Source organism: Mesoplodon mirus, assembly GCF_964341445.2.
Source record: "Mesoplodon mirus genome assembly, chromosome: 2".
Classification (NCBI taxonomy): Eukaryota; Metazoa; Chordata; class Mammalia; order Artiodactyla; family Ziphiidae; genus Mesoplodon; species Mesoplodon mirus.
Window position 1 is genome coordinate 139955533 of NC_138977.1, and position 19692 is coordinate 139975224.

General features: G+C 34.0%; 1 protein-coding gene across 1 annotated transcript in view; it reads right to left on the reverse strand.

Moving 5' to 3' along the window:
- FAT4 (FAT atypical cadherin 4) overlaps positions 1-19692 on the reverse strand; it is a 170625-nt gene that overhangs the window by 73894 nt on the left and 77039 nt on the right. The window contains exons 3-6 of the mRNA XM_082611324.1: positions 12527-12788; positions 10322-10672; positions 2951-3873; positions 2142-2316 (exon numbers count right to left, since the gene is read on the reverse strand). Coding sequence (XP_082467450.1) covers positions 2142-2316; positions 2951-3873; positions 10322-10672; positions 12527-12788 — 1711 coding nt within the window. The remainder of the gene's footprint in view (positions 1-2141; positions 2317-2950; positions 3874-10321; positions 10673-12526; positions 12789-19692) is intronic.

Consider the following 19692-nt stretch of genomic DNA (forward strand, 5'->3'; position numbering starts at 1 on the left):
AAAAAACACAAGTATTCCCTTCCCCTTCACAATATCCCCTTAGCTTTGTAGGCACACAAAATGATTTTTAAATTCTCAGAATGATTTGATTGAAAACAGGCACTCTTGTCTAAATGATTACATTCTTTCTCTACCATGGCTTTTGACTTTAGAATGTTCCAAAGTACAAATCCTCTGATGGAGAACTTCTGTGGGTTGTGCCCTGCCCTGCACTACATTCTCACAGTCACAATCTGCTCCTCACTCTGGGATGACCTACTTGTGACACACCATCTTGTGCAGCAAGTTTTATAGTGACTGATGCCTTAGTGACCAGACTCCTGGTTCTTGTTTCTCCGCCCCCCCACTTGACCTCCACTAAGGCTGTTTTTGTGCATGCCTAGAATTGACTGCAAACATCCAGGAACTGGAGAGGAGAGCTGAGACTGGGGTGTTTTTGTAATAAAACCTTGGTTCTAAATATCTGACCCTCTACCAGTTTCTACTCCATTTCATCCTCTCTTCCCTCCAGGTGACTCTTGGATTGATTTGAATCAATACTGGATTGATTTGAACAATGTGGCAGTGACTGCATTTTTCACATGAAAATGCTTACCTACTGACCAAGAAGCACTGCCTACATATATAATGAAACATGTTTCAGATCAACTTGTTTAAGTTTTATGTGGTTACCACACTACATTCTGTTCATCATTCTCTGGGATTTTATAGTTTGCATGAAGTGTAATATGGTCATTCACAACCATTAAAAAATATAGAGAATAGTTTTTTCTTTCGTGAAATAATAGTCTCAGATGATTACACTTCCAAAAGCAAATGGCAAATAATATATAGACAGAGCCACCTTGATTAATAAGCAATGGCACTATCATTTGAATACTTAACATGCATTTATTATTACTCAATCTTAAAATCTCCTTTTTTAATGAGAAGTGGTAACATGAAATTGTATACTTCGAAACTGGTTATATATAAAAAAATTGATATATTATATTCATCAAAAACGTTTCAACCACAGTAAAAACAGTTCATTTGAACATTCAGAATTGTTCTTCTATAGCAGGAGCCACATATTTACATGAATATACAGATACAAAAAAAGTCAGTACTTTGAGGTTCAAACAAATCTGCCTTGGCTTAAAACAACTTCAACAAAACTTTAAAATATGCCAACATTACTAAATTCCTCAATACTTAAAATACTAAGTTGTGACAATTTTTATAAATGAGTGTTACATAAAGACAATGTTTCATAATTCCCTGATACTTTTGTAGATCAATGGTTCATTCATCCATTCATTCATTCAAAAAATATTTAAGCAATATCTACTTTCTGTGAGGCATAATGGTTCTTTAACAAATTTTTAGTTGTTTCAGTTTTTAATTAGAAGTTATCAACACTTATGAATAGAGTCAATATATGCAAAGTAATGTAGTGGTAAACAGTAATGTTCCTTTTTTGAATAGATTGCATTTTATGCTACTTGCTATACAATTTTATATAATGACTATTTCCAAACAGTAAAAGCTAACGTATGCTGCTTTTCTTTCTCTCCATGGTAGTCCATTACACTGCTATCTCAGTGAGAACCCGGGGCTCTCACTGCTCTTTTTGGAGCTCTGTGAGGCTTTATCAAATGCTTATTATGGCTACATACAATTTTGTAGAACCTAAAGAACTAATGAAGTAAAACTCTGGACCCACTCTCTTTTCTCTATGACCTGTTAGAACAATTTGGATGTTTTCAAAGCTAAAGTATTGAGTTGGCCAAAAAGTTCTTTTGGGTTTTGTTCTGCAAAAAACCTAAAAGAACTTTTTGGCTAACCCAATATTTGCAATGCCCCGCAGCTCAAGTGGTAGAGCATCAAGTCACCCCCAGAGGTACTGGGGCATCCTTCCAGGCAAGGACACATTTTGTTTTACAGGAATAGAGCTTTGCTTGTAATGTGCTTAAGCTCTTACCACTTACATATAAATTTCATAAAGTGATATATGTTCTATAAATGATGTAGCTACAACTGGAGTTCCAAGAATTAGTAAATTTCAACAAATATTTAAATTAATGGTAGACAAAAATACTTCCATTTATTTATGTTATGAAGAAATTCTTCACAGCTGAACAAGATTATTACAGACTTACCTGAATCTGTAGCTGTGATCACTAAGACAAAATGCTCCTTTGTTTCACGGTCCAAACTTTGTGTCACTCGAAGCTCTCCACTAGATGAGAGAGTAAAAGCACTGTCTTCATTACCACCAAATAGAACATATGAGAGTTTGCTGTTAGAACCTTGATCGTCATCTCTTGCCACGACCTATAGGAGAGAATAATACACACCATGAATGCGAGTAAAACTAACAAAATGTATATCATGAAATAAAGTGTATCATTAAAAATAATGAGGTAGAGCCATATGTTCCAAGATTAAAAGGTTTCAAATATGTTTGTAAGTTTCAAGTAAAAAATTAAAAAGGTTCAGAGTACTATGCATTATTTGTGCAAAACTAGGCATAAAAACCATACATTGAATTTTTGGAAGGCTTCACAAAAAAATTTAACAGTAGTTTCATCCAAGTAGTTGGATTTGTAAAGAGGGAAGGGAGAACAACATTTGTAATAGTTTTCAAACTTTTACATCATTTTATTTTCTTACCATGTGCAGATATTACTGTTATAGTGAAACAAAATTCAAAAATACACAAATGCATAAATATGTGCAACATGAGTAAACACAAAAGAATATAACTGAAATGCAATATTTAATCTACAAGGAAATCAATAAGTCCTTAGGTATAACTTTCATAAAACTGTCCTTTTCAAGATTTGCTATACCTGCAAGTAAGCATTTTTGGTTGAGAAGAAGGAAGAGAGTGGCGGAAGCATGTACATTATAATTAAATGAGAGTCTTATAATGAACACAATAATTGTTTTACTTAAATATACTGACCTGAAGAATTGTTCTGGGTAGTGTCCCCAAATTCTCAGGGACATTTACAGAATATGGAGATAGCTCAAATATGGGAACGAAATCATTAATATCCAGTAGAACAATGCTGACAGTGGAGGTATCAGTTCTGGGGGTGCTGCCCCGATCTGTGGCCTGAACAGTTAGAAAGTAAGTAGGGGTCTTCTCTCTATCCAAGGGCTTAGCCACAGTGATTGCACCTGTGACTGAGTCGATCCGAAATTCCTGATTGACATTACCATCAATAATGCTGTAGCGGACCTGTCCATTTGTACCTTCATCTCCATCTGTTGCAGATACTTGTATTATATCCGTTCCAGTAAGTGTATTTTCATCAATCTCCACTTTATACATGGCCTGTGCAAAAACAGGGTTATTATCGTTGATGTCAAGTATCATAACTACAACCTCTGTAGATGAAGAGAGAGATGGTTGACCTTTGTCTGTAGCCACTACTGTTAGAGTATAATTAGAAACCTCTTCTCGATCCAGTTCTCCAGTGAGCCTCACTTCTCCATCAATGGTCCCAATACTGAACTTGTTTCCCGAAGGGTTCAGTAGGTTGTACTCAATATAGCTATTTGGGCCACTGTCTGGGTCATTTGCTTGTGCTTTGAAAACAATGGTATCAATAGGTGTGTTTTCTGGAATGTATGTCAATTTAGGGGAAAGAAATGTTGGTGGGTTATCATTTACATCCAACAAAATAATGGAGACTTGAGCAGTGCTTGTGAATCTGGAGGCTGGAAACTGTGGCAGGTCGTGCACTTGAATGACCAGATTGTAGAAGGACTGACTTTCCCGATCCAAAGCTTTCTGGACTTTCAGTATCCCATGCTTGTCAACTGTAAACTGCCCAAGGCTATCACCAGAAGCAATGCTGTAAGCCAACTGGGAGTTGATGCCTGAAATGGAAGGGAAAAAATAAATTTTCTGAAATATGTGCTGATTGCAAACTAAACTGCACCAAAATTTTCATGACATGAAACTGCACATTTGATATATTATGCCTCCAAACACACCTTACAGATGATTTAGCCACAGTTAATTTTCTTTATAAGTAATACAAAACCCATAATCCTTTTTCTGTCAACGTCTGATCTGAAAAGATGTTTACAATCTGGTGAACAAATGATCTATATACTGCGGGCTATTTACCATGGTGTTGAAATGCTAAATTACAAAAATAAAGAGGAAAAAAAATATTCCAGAGAGTGGATATTTTTCTATACATTTACTTATTTCTGTCACATAATTCCTGAGAGTTCAACATTAACAGTGTCACACCATACTACTAGCCAAACATTTATCACTTTAGTAATTTATTGAGGCCGACACCAATTTTCAGAGAAGGGTAATAAAATTTTCTGATGTATGGCATTAGTCATGGATGCTTTAAGTCTACTTTTACATTTCTTGTCAGAACCAATAAATACTTTTTAATTCCTATTAAGCATCTGACTAATGGCCTTTGAGAAAATAATTATCTTTCAAATTTTATTATGTGTATGTACCGTGTTTTAAAAGTAATTTTTGAAAGAAATATTATCAGTAAAAGGCTCCAAATATAAAAGTTCACACTATTTTTGGGCTATTTTTAGATAATATTTTATCTAACTTTCCCTGGAACATGTGTCAAGGACCTGCTGTATAACACAGGGAGCTCTGCTCAATATTATGTAACAACCTAAATGGGAAAAGAATTTGAAAATGAATAGATACATGTATATGTATAACTGAATCACTTTGCTGTACACCTGAAACTAACACAACATTGTTAATCAACTATAGTCTCATATAAAATAAAAAGTAAAATATATATATATATATATAAATCCTCATTTCATAAAATGATTGCAGAGATTCTTCTAACAAAGATGATATGAAGAATGGATCAACCTATTAGTTTGGTAAATAATTTAAAGGTAAACAACAGATAATCAGTGCAAACAGAAAGAAAAATCATATTTTCTGCCCCAGAATAGCATTTTCTTCACTGGTGCACAATGTCATGTGTACTTTTATATTTTAACATAAAGCTGTTGGGCAACCATAGGATAAGAATTTCTAAGAAACATATTGTATATCTAGATAATTCATCCTTAATAAAGATACTATACTCTGGGTTCTTCTGCTAGGGAAAATCTGTCGAGTTACATAAACTGCTTACAAACAGCTCCTATATTTCTGAAGTTAATTTTAACTATTCAGGTGTCAGAAATCATGTCCACTCTTTGCCAAAAGTCTTCTAGAACAATTTGATCACCTTTTTCCTCTTTTATTTATTGAAAAATACTCTTTCTCAAGATTCTGTGAATATTTGAGTTTGCTTTCGCCTTTTCTTTAAACTCATTACAATCTTTATAAAGGTAAGTTTAGTTGAGTAACAGGATTTTTTTTCTACAAGGTAAAGTCTGATTATTCTTTTTTAAAAAAAAATGTTAGAGTTATTAATTTCCTGTGATTTAATAGTCTCTTATCTAATGTATTTTGTCAATATGTTGATGCAGAGAAAAATATTTATGGAGATAACTTTCGGGAACTGGTTTATTCACAAAAATTTCTAGGATAAACAAGGATTGAGTAGATCTTTGAAAAGGTAGGATTTTTCTCCTCATTTAAGACTTGTGGCTTTTAATCTTTGTAGTTTATTTAAGACAATTCACAAGAGAACAAAGCAGAGGTTATAAAGTTCCAAATACTTAGGAGTTTGAGGATCAGGAAAAATATGAATAAATAAAGCTAACGGAGGCCACAGCTCAATTCACCAGCAGGAGATAAAGAGAAGCTTAAGATCTGGATAGAACAAGGTCAACATACTTCAACTCTTTGACTTAAAATTCCACAGGTTTGGGGGAAGAAAAGTTCTATCAACTGATGCAAAGAAAAAAAGTTTCATCAACTGGTGCAATATATGTATATATTACTTAGAAAGCAATTTGATTTTAAAGATATATACACCCATATATATAATATATATATTATATATATAATATATATATTATATATATATTACATATATAATATATATATTATATATATATTATATATATAATATATATATATAATATTTTTAAATAGAATTACTCTCTAAGGAAATTTTTTGCATTTCCTACGGTTAACTCCATCAGTAAACATTTAATTCCTATTCTTTTTTTTTTAATTCCTATTCTTTGAGGCACAAATTCATACACAATTATTATTGAGAAAAAAGTTATGAAGACATCTGGATAAAAATACCAACAAGCAGAGATATAGCTCTATGTAAGCATATAAAACCTTTCATGCCCAAGATAAAAAGAAATAAAATACTTACAAAATTACAGATGGCTACAAAGTGATGGCCTAACACTTCTACATAAATCAACTGGAATGCAAGTAATTAAATCAAGGATCTGAACACCCTTGGTCCACTGTGTATGCTACTTCCTGGAGTAAACAATTAACTTGCAGAGGCAAAAGGAGAACATGATACCAAGATTTTATAGCCTTGTAAACAGCAGGACAGCCTCCTTTTTAGGAAAAACGTTTAGTGGACTAGGTGGACGGTGGAAGTAATAAATATTAAAATTTAGCTAGAATTATGAAAAAAGAAAAATTTGGTTTTATATTCAAATTCGTAATGACAAATGTATCAGGTGATAACGTTAAAAATGAACTGACAATAACAATCATCATCTTTGAAAAAATAAACATAGAAATACAACTAGTTTTGCACAAAATATTGCAGCATCATCTAAGAAACAGCTCTCATCTCAGGAACTGAGACCTTACGGTTGCAATTACAGGTCATGGAAGCCATCTATATGGACTTTACTGTAAAGAAAATGACTTTTCATTCCTGTCAAGTCTAAGTGACTCTGGGCATTTGCTCTACATCTAGAAAATACATGTAGGCATATTGAAACTCAAAATTCTCCCTGAACTTTTGTACTATTCTGAAAAATAGAGAGCTCAGGCCATTCTTCTCTCTCTGCTCCTTGCATCAAATATCCCAATCATGAATCACTAAATATATTATTTTAGCATTCTATAATTTATTCATATGTGTTGGGACTTGTATTTAGTGGGCTTTCATAGCACCAGATTTTTTTTTTTTTTTTGTGGTACGCGGGCCTCTCACTGTTGTGGCCTCTCCCGTTGCGGAGCACAGGCTCCGGATGCGTAGGCTCAGCGGCCATGGCTCACGGGACCAGCCGCTCTGCGGCATGTGGGATCTTCCCGGACCGGGGCATGAACTCATGTCCCCTGCATCAGCAGGCGGACTCTCAACCACTGTGCCACCAGGGAAGCCCAGCACCAGATTTTTCAGCTTAGAAAAGTTCATATTTCTAACCATTTGTGTTCAATGTTCTGAAAGTAGTTTATTTACATGACTCTTTCTTTCTGGAAGCTTTATTGTGTGTGTGTGGTTGTGTTAGGGTTTTTTTTTTTTTTTTGGTTGATTTTTATTTCAATCTTAAGAATAATTTAGTTCCAGGAAATATAGCATATAACTATAGGTATGCAGCTCTGCTATGAAATGTGTATATTTATTCACAATCCATAAATGTTGTCTAATTATTTCTATGATGAACTAGTATGTGTCAACTTATCATACAGCTGTAAGACCTGGAACTCTTGCAAATAGCATTCACTTTTATGAAGCAGTTCCAACAAGGTCATCAGGTCACTGGAATATGAAACCCATTTACAGGTCAAATGATCTGCACTGTGTACCAAGCATATATCAGTAAATTTATTCAGCAATAATTACAATTGCTTTATGACTCTACAACTCCCCAATATTTTAAGAGTTTATGAATTTATTTCTAGGATAATGTAATAATTATCAAAACCAGAATATTTCCATGAAACTTCCATTTTATAATACTTTGCCTCAATATAATACTTTCTTAACTGTATGAATGAAAGCCTTGAGATTAATACATGTGCTACTTATCTTGTGAACACAGTAAAATATTTGCTTTATTCTTATTAAATGGTATGTAATCTAAAATTTTAGGTTAAAATTAGAGAATTTAGATATAAGTAACAGAAAATATTAAATTTATTTCCATATAAAATATCTTCATTTAAGATGACAATATTCTCTCATCTGAAAACTCTTGATCAGACATTAAAATGAATTTGATAATTAGAAAAGTCTAAATAATATTGTTTGTGAAATATGTTGAGAACTATTTAGTATAACTGAGTTGGCAGTTTTAAACAAAGAAGGTTACCCTTGGACAGTCTTATCATGATCCTTGTAATTCAGAGAGATTAGAAACTGTGTCCCATATTTTAGGTCAAAGTACAGGAAATTACACTGATAAAGGTATTCTAAACTAAAACAATGGAAAAATGTAGCTTGAAACTTTTACCTAACACAATTAAAGGCAAAAAAAAATCCATAAAAAGTAACTTGAAGTCAATGGTTAACACATTTCTGTGCATATGTTTGCATGGATTATTCCAGCAGCTTTCACAAAAAAAGTGTCTTATTTGCTATTTTCCCAGTTCCCTACCATCAAGGTGTGAGGATAAATTAAACTTACTTTAGAGCTGCACACAATCCTATGATACAATGGACTCTCTCTAATACATAATAAATAAGTCACAATGAAACCTGGCAGATAATTCTTCACTACAGAAAAGTTGGAACCAATAAAAAAAGTTCATATCCAGAGATCAGGTAAATTAATTAAGTTTATATCAATAATAATAGAGAAATCAACATCCAAAATAAAGATTAACCTCAGTTGTGTATAAAGCCTAATGGTAGACAATTACAGAGCTGGGCTGATGTACATGAAATAGACTGAGCAATGTTCTTAGGTCAGGACTGGGTACACACTAAGGACAGGTGGCCCATCATATTTGCTTGTTCCCCATCCACAGATTCAACCACCATGGATCAAAAATGTTTGGGAAAGAAAGGTTTCAAAAATTTCCAAAAAGCAAAACTTGAATTTTCCATGCACTGGCAACTATTTACATAGCATTTATATTGTGTTAGGTATTATAACTAATCTAGTAATCTATATGGGAGGATGTGCATAGATTATATGCAAATACTACACCACTTTACATAAAGGATTTGAGTATCTTGGATCTTCGTACGAGTAGGAGTCCTAGAACCAATCCCCTGCAGATACCAAGGGATAACCTGTATTTCACAATGGTCGGTTATTGTTACTAATATTGTTAGCAATTTCTAGAACTAACACTATAGGCACTTCTATTTTAGGTATATTTATGTGTCTAATATTAACTGTGCTTAAATAAGAGGGGAAAACTTCAAAATGTACTTAATGAATTCTAAAGAAAACATTCTCATGAATTAAAATACTGTGCTCTTTGCCTCTCATATCTTTCTAAGTGGCAATTTTGGACACTTCTGAAAGGAAACTAAGTATAGAGCAGAATGTTGAGATAGAATGGTATTCTGAGATTACATAAATCATTTAAGTCAGCAAGAACCAGGAAATTCTAAATTAAGGTTGATATGCCTATGTCATGAGGCATATCCTTGGGCTAGAGACCCATTTCCTCTTAAAATAATGTCCCTTGTTTTCTCAACTGAACGAACATTTAGCTGCATCCAGTGGAAGGGAAAACAAGGTATTAACTGTCCAAACAGTTTAGTTAAAGACTGATAATCTATACAATGTTATCTCTGAGCCTATATTATCTAATATTTGTATATACAAGTTAGTCTTAGAAGAAAGACCAAGGGAGTCCTATTTTAAAATAAAGTTTTTCAAATAAATAAATAAAAATCAAGCAAAAATCAAACATTGTAAAGTCTAGATTTAATGTAAAATCTCAACTGGATTATAAAGCATAAATTAAAGAGATCTGAGACTGTCCTTTGAGACAAAGCATGAAAGCTTGCTAAAATACTCTGAGCAATTTTCAGTCAGAAATATAAAACTAATCATGCATTCTTAAGTATTTTTGAGACTTTGGTTTTTCTTTTGCATCCATATTTTATCCTTTTCATGTTAAAAGAATATATGTAGGCAAATAGTTATTTATCTGACATAAACCTACCAAAAAGCTGTTTTATGACTTCTACATTACCAACCTGCAATAGTGTTATACAGTTAAGGAGAAAAACAGAAAGATAAAGTTTAAAAAGCTTATAAGATGATAACAATGCATGCTGTGTAACTGTTATAAATAAGAAATTAACTAATAAAATACTTAATCTTTTCATCCTCTATAGTTAAGTTATAATCTATTCCTCAATTTTGGACCTATACTTACAAAATGCAATTTTGTGACAGCTTCACACAGTAAAGAAATACGAGATAAAGCTGATGATATTTTTTAATAAAGTTTAAGTATATAAAATAAAGTACATACCCTCATCTGCGTCAGTAACATTAAACACAAGAACAGTAGATCCTAGAGGTAGATTCTCCATTAAAGATGTGCTGTATGTATCCAAGCTGAAAATGGGTGGGTTATCATTTACATCTAGTATATTGAAATAAACCCTAATGGTAGTAAATTGTCCCCCACCATCTTCAGCTCGAACAGTGAGAATATAATATTGCTGTGCTTCATAATCTAATATTCGAGTCAAATTAAAGACTCCGGTAACTGGATTCAGGAAAAATGTGCCATCTTCATCGTCTTCATTTACAATATATGTAATTTCTCCATTCACACCAGAGTCATCATCTGTAGCTAAAATAGCTGCTACCAAAGAACCTATCAGAAAAATAAGAATCTAAAATTAATGGGACAGGGTATTGCTAAGAGAATACTTATGATATCAAAAATTTTATTTCTACAGTAAAGTATTTTAACTAGAGAATTACTATGAAAATATAATGAACACAACATTCTGTAGATTTCTACATTAACACCCAATACCAACATTCCCAAATAGTATCAAAATGTATAGCATATTAGATATCCAGTAGATCTTATGCTGCAATGTAAATGTTCTGGGGGAATGAACACTACTTCGGACATTATTTTTCTACCTGGCACTACCAATTCATAAACATATTGATGAATTCAATGAGCATATATTGGGGCCCATTGCTAGTGTCAGGAACTGGGGATTCCAAGCAATAATACAAACTTATGCTGAGGGGATACCACTTGACAGCTCATATGACGGGGACAGGCTGGGACCTGGGGCCCTTTGCTGCAGTGCTGCAGTACTTACGCTGGCACACACCTCTCCTCAAGCAAAACAAATATAGAGAAACTATATGGGACTAAAAATAACTGTGTGCATGCTCAATTGGGGCAAATTCTGGACCAAGAGATAAAAAAAGACCAAAAAAACCAACTACCACTTCTGAAGAGCCAGGAGCAAAGACTGGGTGTTGGGAGAAAAAGCAGGGTACTGTGTATGCCCCCTGCACTCAGCACCACAAACAGGTGGTCAGAACACCTAAGCCACCCCTCTGGCCCAACTCCTGGGCCAACCCTGACCCCACATAAGGAACCAGCTTGCGGAGCGAGCGAAGGAACTTGTTACTTGTTTTTGCTCCTTCCTGCTGCGGCCGGGGCCCCAATAAAGCCTAGCCTGAATTTCTTATCTGGCCTCTAGTCAATTTCTATTGATTGGGGAAGGCCATGAACCCTGGTCAGTATCATGACCATTGATAGAATTAAGGCAAGAAAGAAATGTAATGGGAATTACATGATGGACATGCATAACTCATCTTGGGGACTGTAGTGAGAAGTAGGCTTCTATAAATGTTTCACTCCTCTGTCAAATGAGTTTCTAAAACATATGCCTTATTCCAAACTCACTCCAAATGTAATTCAGAATACAATTTCAGTTTTAGATAAGAATTTCCAATAGTGGGAAGGAAGCATACCCACACCAATTACATGGATTTTGGGTACTCAAACTCAACAGTCACAGCATAATATGTTCAAATAGACAAGGTGGGAATTCAGAATTCCTATTTTACTAACATTTATTGAGTATCTGCTAATCCTCAAACCCTATGTTAGCAAACTCATATATGTTTTACCCTAATTCTAACAGGAATTGTTTCCATATACAGAAGAATGAACTGAAGCTAAGAGAAGTGAATACACTGCCCTGGTTCACACAGCTAGTAAGTGTTAGAACCAGTATTGACAGGTTTTCATGTGCTTTTCTTTGCTCTTTCTATGCACAGCAACATAATCACATCAGACTTTTTTTTAACATCTTTATTGGAATATAATTGCTTTACAATGGTGTGTTAGTTTCTGCTTTATAACAAAGTGAGCATCAGATATTTTTAAAGTGGAAAAATGCTATCAAAACTATCGGTGCCAGAAAAATCCACAATGCATGTCACAAATACTTTCAGAAACAGAAATATCTGTAATTAGTAATCAGATGATTGGTTAACTTCATTTGCTCTCAAAAGTCTACAGATTTGTTTGGGAATTGTAATGAAGATGGTTAATTAAAATATTTCAAAATCCAGCATTTATACCTAGTAGCATATGGTAAAAACTAGTCACAATTTAAGAGTAGCCAAAACATAGTCCATAACTGTAGTCAAAGGTGATCCTTGCCAATACACTTATGGGCATGCCACCTACCTGGGGTAGTGTCTTCTGGGATGTCAAAAGAGTACACAGGCCTGGAGAACTTGGGTGTGTGGTCATTCACATCACTGACAGTGATATTTATTCTCATATCTGAGGACTGAAGACCATCATCTGCACGAACCAGCAAGGAATATTTGGAACGGCGTTCCCTGTCCAATCTCTTGGTAGCTATCAGATCTCCAGATTCAGGGTCAATTCGGAAACTGTCATCGGCTCCACTAATGATTGTGTATGTGACAAGAGCATTTGCACCCTAGGAAAAAATGATGAATATCTGAACTGCTAGAAATAGAACACCAAGAGTACCATTCCTTGTGCTGAATATGTATTTGACAAAGTGAAGCTTTGGGGCTTAATTTCACATGATACTGTAAGATTTCAAAAGGTAACCAGCCAGAGTAGTATATTACCTAGTCTTTCACCATTCACTCCATTAAATAACAACAAATCACAGCCTTCAGTATTTATATGTTTTTTAATTCTTAAAATATACACATGGAAAATACGAATGATGCTAATACTATTAACCACATAACCAGAGGTTTGCTAAAACCTTGTTGTTCTGTGCCAGGCCTAGTGACAGCACTAAGTATGCATTATCTCGCTTCAATTCACAGCTCTGTTAGATACTATTTCTCAAATGAAGACACGGGGTTCCGAGATGCTAGTTAACTTATGCAGAGTCACGCTGTAAGTGTGAGCGTGGATTTCAAACCCTAGTCTGCCTGACTCTGAGCTCATGTTCCTTCTGGTTCAACATGAAAAGGTATTAAACAAATCAAGCACTAAATGGAGGCTTGCAATAAGCACTGTAAGAACTAAAGACAGGGATTATTTTGACCAATTTGGTAGTGTGGAGAGTTTAAATCTAAAATAAAAGAAGAAAAATCAAGCTAAAGTATTAGATTATGAGTATATGTTGGAGAATCTCAGTTGTAACACACATTGAATTGTATGGCCAAGAAACCACTAATCTTGTTTTAATTGAAAACAATCTTTTAAGGCTCTCTATAGTGTAGGATGGACTAGAATGAGGAGAGGCCAGAGAAGGGAGATAGTGAATAAAGTTTGGCCCCAAGAGACTGGGGCTTTATTTCCTCAACATGAAACTCTGTACAATCTGTATTATTTTCTGGTTCCAAGTCCCTGTTCTGTAAAATGAAAGCAGGGATCCATTCTTGTTTTCGCTCAGATCTTAGAGCTGTAGCACTCAAAATCTGAGGTATGAACTAGGAATTTGGCAGAAGGAATGGAAAAGTTGAGAAAAATAGAACATTTATTAAGTGTTTATTAAGTGCTAAGCACTGCTCTGAGCACATCACTTCATGGGTACTAATTGTTTAGATACTTAAAGGTAATCCAGTTGGGTAAGTACTATTATTATCCCAATTTTGAAGATAAAGAAACTGAGACAAATAAATATGAACCCTGGTTATCTTGCTCTAGAAATGAGACTCTCAATTATAATGTACCAAACATAATACACAGGACAAATTAGTAAGATCTGATAGGTTATTGGATATAGAAGTAACAGTAACAATATCTCTCATTTGTTCAACATTCCCCTATATTCTCATTTCTTTCCTTTTTAAAAAATTGCCATTGATTTACAATGTTGTGTTAGTTTCAGGTGTACAGTAAAGTGAATCAGTTATATATATATATATATATATATATATATATATATATATATATATATATATAAATAGAGAGAGAGAGAGAGAGAGAGAGAGAATCTCCACTCTTTTTTTAGATTCTTTTCTCATATAGGCCATTACAGAATATTAAGTAGAGTTCCCTGTGCTATACAGTAGGTTCTTATTAGTTATCTATTTTATGTATAGTAATGTGTATATGTCAATCCCAAACTCCCAGTTTATTCCTCTCCCCTGCCCTTATCCCCTGGTAACCATAAGTTTGTTTTCTACATCTGTGACTCTACTTCTGTTTTGTAAGTAAGTTCATTTGTACCCTTTTTTTAGTTTCTAAATATAAAAAATATGAACAATTTTTTTCTGTGTCTGGCTTACTTCACTCAGTCTCATATCTTTACTTTAACAACTCCAGGCAATGGGTGTAAAAGTGAAACAGAAGGAAAAAAATTTAATTTCAAATTACTTTGGCTGTGAATTAGGAGAATACTCTTGCTGAAGACATCTCAGGATAGGATCTGCTTTGACACAGGAGAAAGTATGCAGTGAAATTTTATAATTTTATGTATAGTATGTTAAGCAATTGAAGGATAGTTTCATAGAAATGGTTATGTGGTCAGAGATTTGAAAAGGGGTTTCATAAAACTATCTGAAGGTCGATATATGTAGGTCACAGTTGAGGCCACAAGATTTGTTGAGGACTTAAATTAGAATAAATCAAGAAAGGAACAGCAGCATAAAGATTGAATACTACTTTTAGAGAATGGGAAAAATGGGCAGGGACTAAGGGAGGAAGAGGGGGAGAGACCTAGGAGACCCAGAGGACAGTCTGCCACAGAGGTTAAAGGGAAGATTTCAAGAAAGAACAGATTTTAGCAGAGTCAAAAATAAAGAAATTAAGGGAAATTAAAATTAAAGCACCCAGTGCTCGCTTTGGCAGCACATATACTAAAATTGGAACGATACAAAGGAGATCAGCATGGCCCCTGTGCAAGGATGACACACAAATACTTGAAGTGTTCCATATTTTTCTAATGAGAATCTACTGTATAGCTCAGGGAACTCAGTGCTCTGTGGTGACCTAAATGGGAAGGAAATCCAAAACAGAGGGGGTATATGTATATGTATAGCTGATTCACTTTGCTGTACAGCAGAAACTAACACAACATTGTAAAGCAACTGTACTCAAATAAAAATTAATAAAAAAAATTAAGCACCCATCTGGATTTGATGATGGGGGATGCTAACTTTACAGTATTTAAAAATCTCTTATAAACTTACCTATATATTGTTTCAATTTTGAGCAGTTTGTTTTAGATATGTTTACTTATATGTATATTATAATTGAAATATTGAGTTAAATATTATACACTGTACTGGTTGAGATCTGATGCTCTGGGGTCATAGTTTTGGGCTTGAATATTTACTCTACTACTTATTAATTGTGTGTCATTGGGCCAATACATAACCTCTTTGAGCCAATGTTTCCTTACCTGGACAATCGGGTTGGTAATAATACCTGCCACATAGGGCTGCTCTGAGGATTAAAGGCACTCATACGTGTATAGGACCTAGAACAATCCTTGAGAAGCTTTAAGTGTATGACAATGCTAATTGTTACTTTTAGTCCTATTTTAATTATTTTCTTATAAAAGGAATACAAGTTAAATGTATTTGATGACTGAGTTGTTTGCAAATAAATAAATTAAGTAAAAATTTGATTAGAGTTGTTACATATCCCAGGGAAAATATTTTTTGATTTCCTGTTAATATGTAGTATTGAGACTTGACACTGAGGTATAAGTAGTGTTGGAACTGTCAACTTCAAAAATTGCTTTTTGATTTAAATATACTCACATAAAACAAATATACTTTTTTTTACCATATTAAGCTATAGCAAGGTATTTATTAAAATATACAGGCTAAGAACTCTCCAGAAGATATTAGGAAGAACATAAATTTAGGGTGTTTAGACTATAAAGCTGACATGCTGGGAAATTTCAGCAGCTGAAGTTTCCATACATCTTTTCCATCACAAATTAAATATATTTTATCTTCATGACCAAACACATAAGGGGGTGATTTCTAACAGTTGAAGGCAAAAATACTCTTTAAAAATATACATTTAGTGGCATTTGCTATATTTGTACTGCATTCCCTAAGCTGATCTTAAAATTTAGTCATGTGAATGCCTCAAAGAACATTTTAATTTAGTATAGAACAGCTGGGTTTAACATACTATGCACATTTATCTTGTATATTCAGGTGTACATAGAGTAATGTATTTATTGTAATTGTATGGTTTAACAAAAACATTCAATAAGAATTTTAGACTTCTAATCTGACCACATTCTGTATCATTTGTTCTATTTCACAAGGAATTCGATTATTCTGGTAAAACAGTCCAGGGAAAAACAGCTACACTCAATTCTGACCTATTAAAATGGAATTTGGAAACTAGGGGAAAGCCAAGATACAAAAACATATTTCAAGCTATTGTATAAATGGTTTGAAATTTAGAAATGTCCTGTCTGCAAAATGACTATAATAATGAATACTCCTAAATAATTCTTAGGAACAGAAGCAAAGGCATCAGACTATGTCGATAAACCATCTTTTTCACTTTCAAAATCAGATGATGTGGTGCATTATTAGTTCTAGTGAATGTCTGAAAATGTGTAGCCAAGAGTAATGATTTAATTAGGTCTTTTGAAAAGTCTATTTATTTAATATTCCAAATATGCAGTATCAGCAATGCTACAAGAAACAAATATCGTATTTCAGCTGTAGCCCAGTGGAAATAATGCTGTTTAAAAATACTCCACTCTCCTGAGGAACCACAGAGACAAAAGTAAGTGGAAGGAATTCTAAAAGTAAATAGCTATAAATTGCAAATGCATTTTATGAACTTAAGTAGTATTTTCAAAAACACATATGGTACCATGGAACAAAGCTTGAGTATCCTGGCCAATTACAAGCATAATAATTCTGTTTATTGAAGGAAACAAGAGACTGACAAAGTCACATGCTTCTGAGAGATGTGTATCTTGATCCAACACATGTTTCAAAAGATATTTAAATTACGTTCAACATATATATGTTGCTTTCTAAAACTGATTACTTTACCCAGGCATTACTCTTCAGTGACCTACTAGTTTCTCTAACATACTAATAATTTTATGTTCAATTTAGTAATTAAGGACAAGTGTATAAACTAAAGAATACATGTACATAATTTGCTGATTACCTACATAATCTTAGCATTTTAAAGAATTCTATTAATCTTGCAAAATCAATCTACTGGATAGTTGTGTGACAATTTAATGCTGGCCACAAAGTAAAAGCAACTCCTTGCTTTCAATATTGATTCCTACTAAAAACTAGATGAAGAAAGAAAACAGAGCCATGATTTGGTAAGAGAGAAAACATATATATATATATATATTTTTTTTTTTTCAAATTTAACTAAGAGGTAAGGAGCTGACAATAGAGAAGAAGATAGAGGTTTACCTAAAAGCATTAATATTAATTTATTATAAACTCAAAAAAGGAAACAGCCAATAATTCTGAATGCCATAGGAAGCCTAGGTGTCCATTATGCATGGCATACAGACAAAGAAATTGGTTGCTAAAGCCAGTATTGGAAATAGTCAGTAGTCATTAAAATGCTACTAAAAAATTTATGAGAAAACATATCCAAGAAGGAAAACAACCTCAGGGGCTTAATCTTTTAAACATAAGAGTCCAAAAGCAGTTTTCCAAAAATGTCCTACTTTTTTCTTTTTATTTTTAAACATCTTTAGAGGAGTAAAATTGATTTACAATGGTGTGTTAGTTTCTGCTTTATAAAATAGTGAATCAGCTATATATCCCCATATCTCCTCCCTCTTGCATCTCCCTGCCACCCTCCTTATCCCACCCCTCTAGGTGGTCACAAAGCACCGAGCTGATCTCCCTGTGCTATGTGGCTGCTTCCCACTATTTTACATTTGGTAGTATATATAAGTCCATACCACTCTCTCACTTTGTCCCAGCTTACCCTTCCCCCTCCCCGTGTCCTCAAGTCCCTTCTCTACATCTGCATATTTATTTCTGTCCTGCCCCTAGGTAGGTCTTCATAACTTTTTTTTTTTTTTAGATTCCATATATATGTTAGCATAGGGTATATGTTTTTTTCTTTCTGACTTACTTCACTCTGTATGACAGAATCTAGGTCCATCCACCTCACTACAAATAACTCAATTTCGTTTCCTTTTATGGCTGAGTAATATTCCATTGTATATATGTGCCACATCTTCTTTATCCATTCATCTGTTGATGGACACTTAGGTTGCTTCCATGTCCTGGCTATTGTAAATAGCGCTGCAATGAACATTGTGGTACATGACTCTTTTTGAATTATGGTTTTCTCAGGGAATATGCCCAGTAGTGGCATTTCTGGGTTGTATGGTAGTTCTATTTTTAGTTTTTTTAAGGAACCTCCATACACTTCTCCATAGTGGCTGTATCAATTTACATTCCCAACAGCACTGCAAGAGGGTTCCCTTTCCTCCACACCCCCTCCAGCATTTATTGTTTGTAGATTTTTTGATGATGGCCATTCTGACTGGTGTGAGGTGATACCTCATTGTAGTTTTGATTTGAATTTCCCTAATGATTAGTGATGTCGAACATCCTTTCATGTGTTTCTTGGCAATCTGTATATCTCCTATGGAGAAATGTCGGTTTAGGTCTTCTGCCCATTTTTGGATTGGGTTGTTTTTTGGATATTGAGCTGCATGAGCTGCTTGTAAATTTTGGAGATTAATCATTTGTCACTTGCTTCATTTGTAAATATTTTCTCCCATTCTGAGGGTTGTCTTTTCATCTTGTTTATGTTTCCTTTGCTGTGCAAAAGCTTTTAAGTTTCATTAGTTCCCATTTGTTTATTTTTGGTTTTATTTCCATTTCTCTAGGAGGTGGGTCAAAAGGATCTTACTGTGATTTATGTCATAGAGTGTTCTGCCTATGTTTTCTTCTAAGAGTTTGATAGTGTCTGGCATTATATTTAGGTCTTTAATCAATTTTGAGTTTATTTTTGTGTATGGTTTTAGGAAGTGTTCTAATTTCATTCTTTTCCATGCAGCTGTCTAGTTTTCCCAACACCACTTAGTGAAGAGGCTGTCTCTTCTCCATTGTATATTCTTGCCTCCTTTATCAAAGATAAGGTGACCATATGTGCGTGGATTTATCTCTGGGCTTTCTATCCTGTTCCATTGATCTATATTTCTGTTTTTGTACCAGTACCATACTGTCTTGATTACTGTAGCTTTGTCATATAGTCCGAAGTCAGGGGGCCGGATTCCTCTGTTTTTCTTTCTCAAGATTGCTTTGGCTATTTGGAGTCTTTTGTGTTTCCATACAAATTGTGAAATTTTTTGTTCTAGTTCTGTTAAAAATACCAGTGGTAGTTTGATAGGGATTGCATTGAATCTGTAGATTGCTTTGGGTAGTATAGTCATTTTC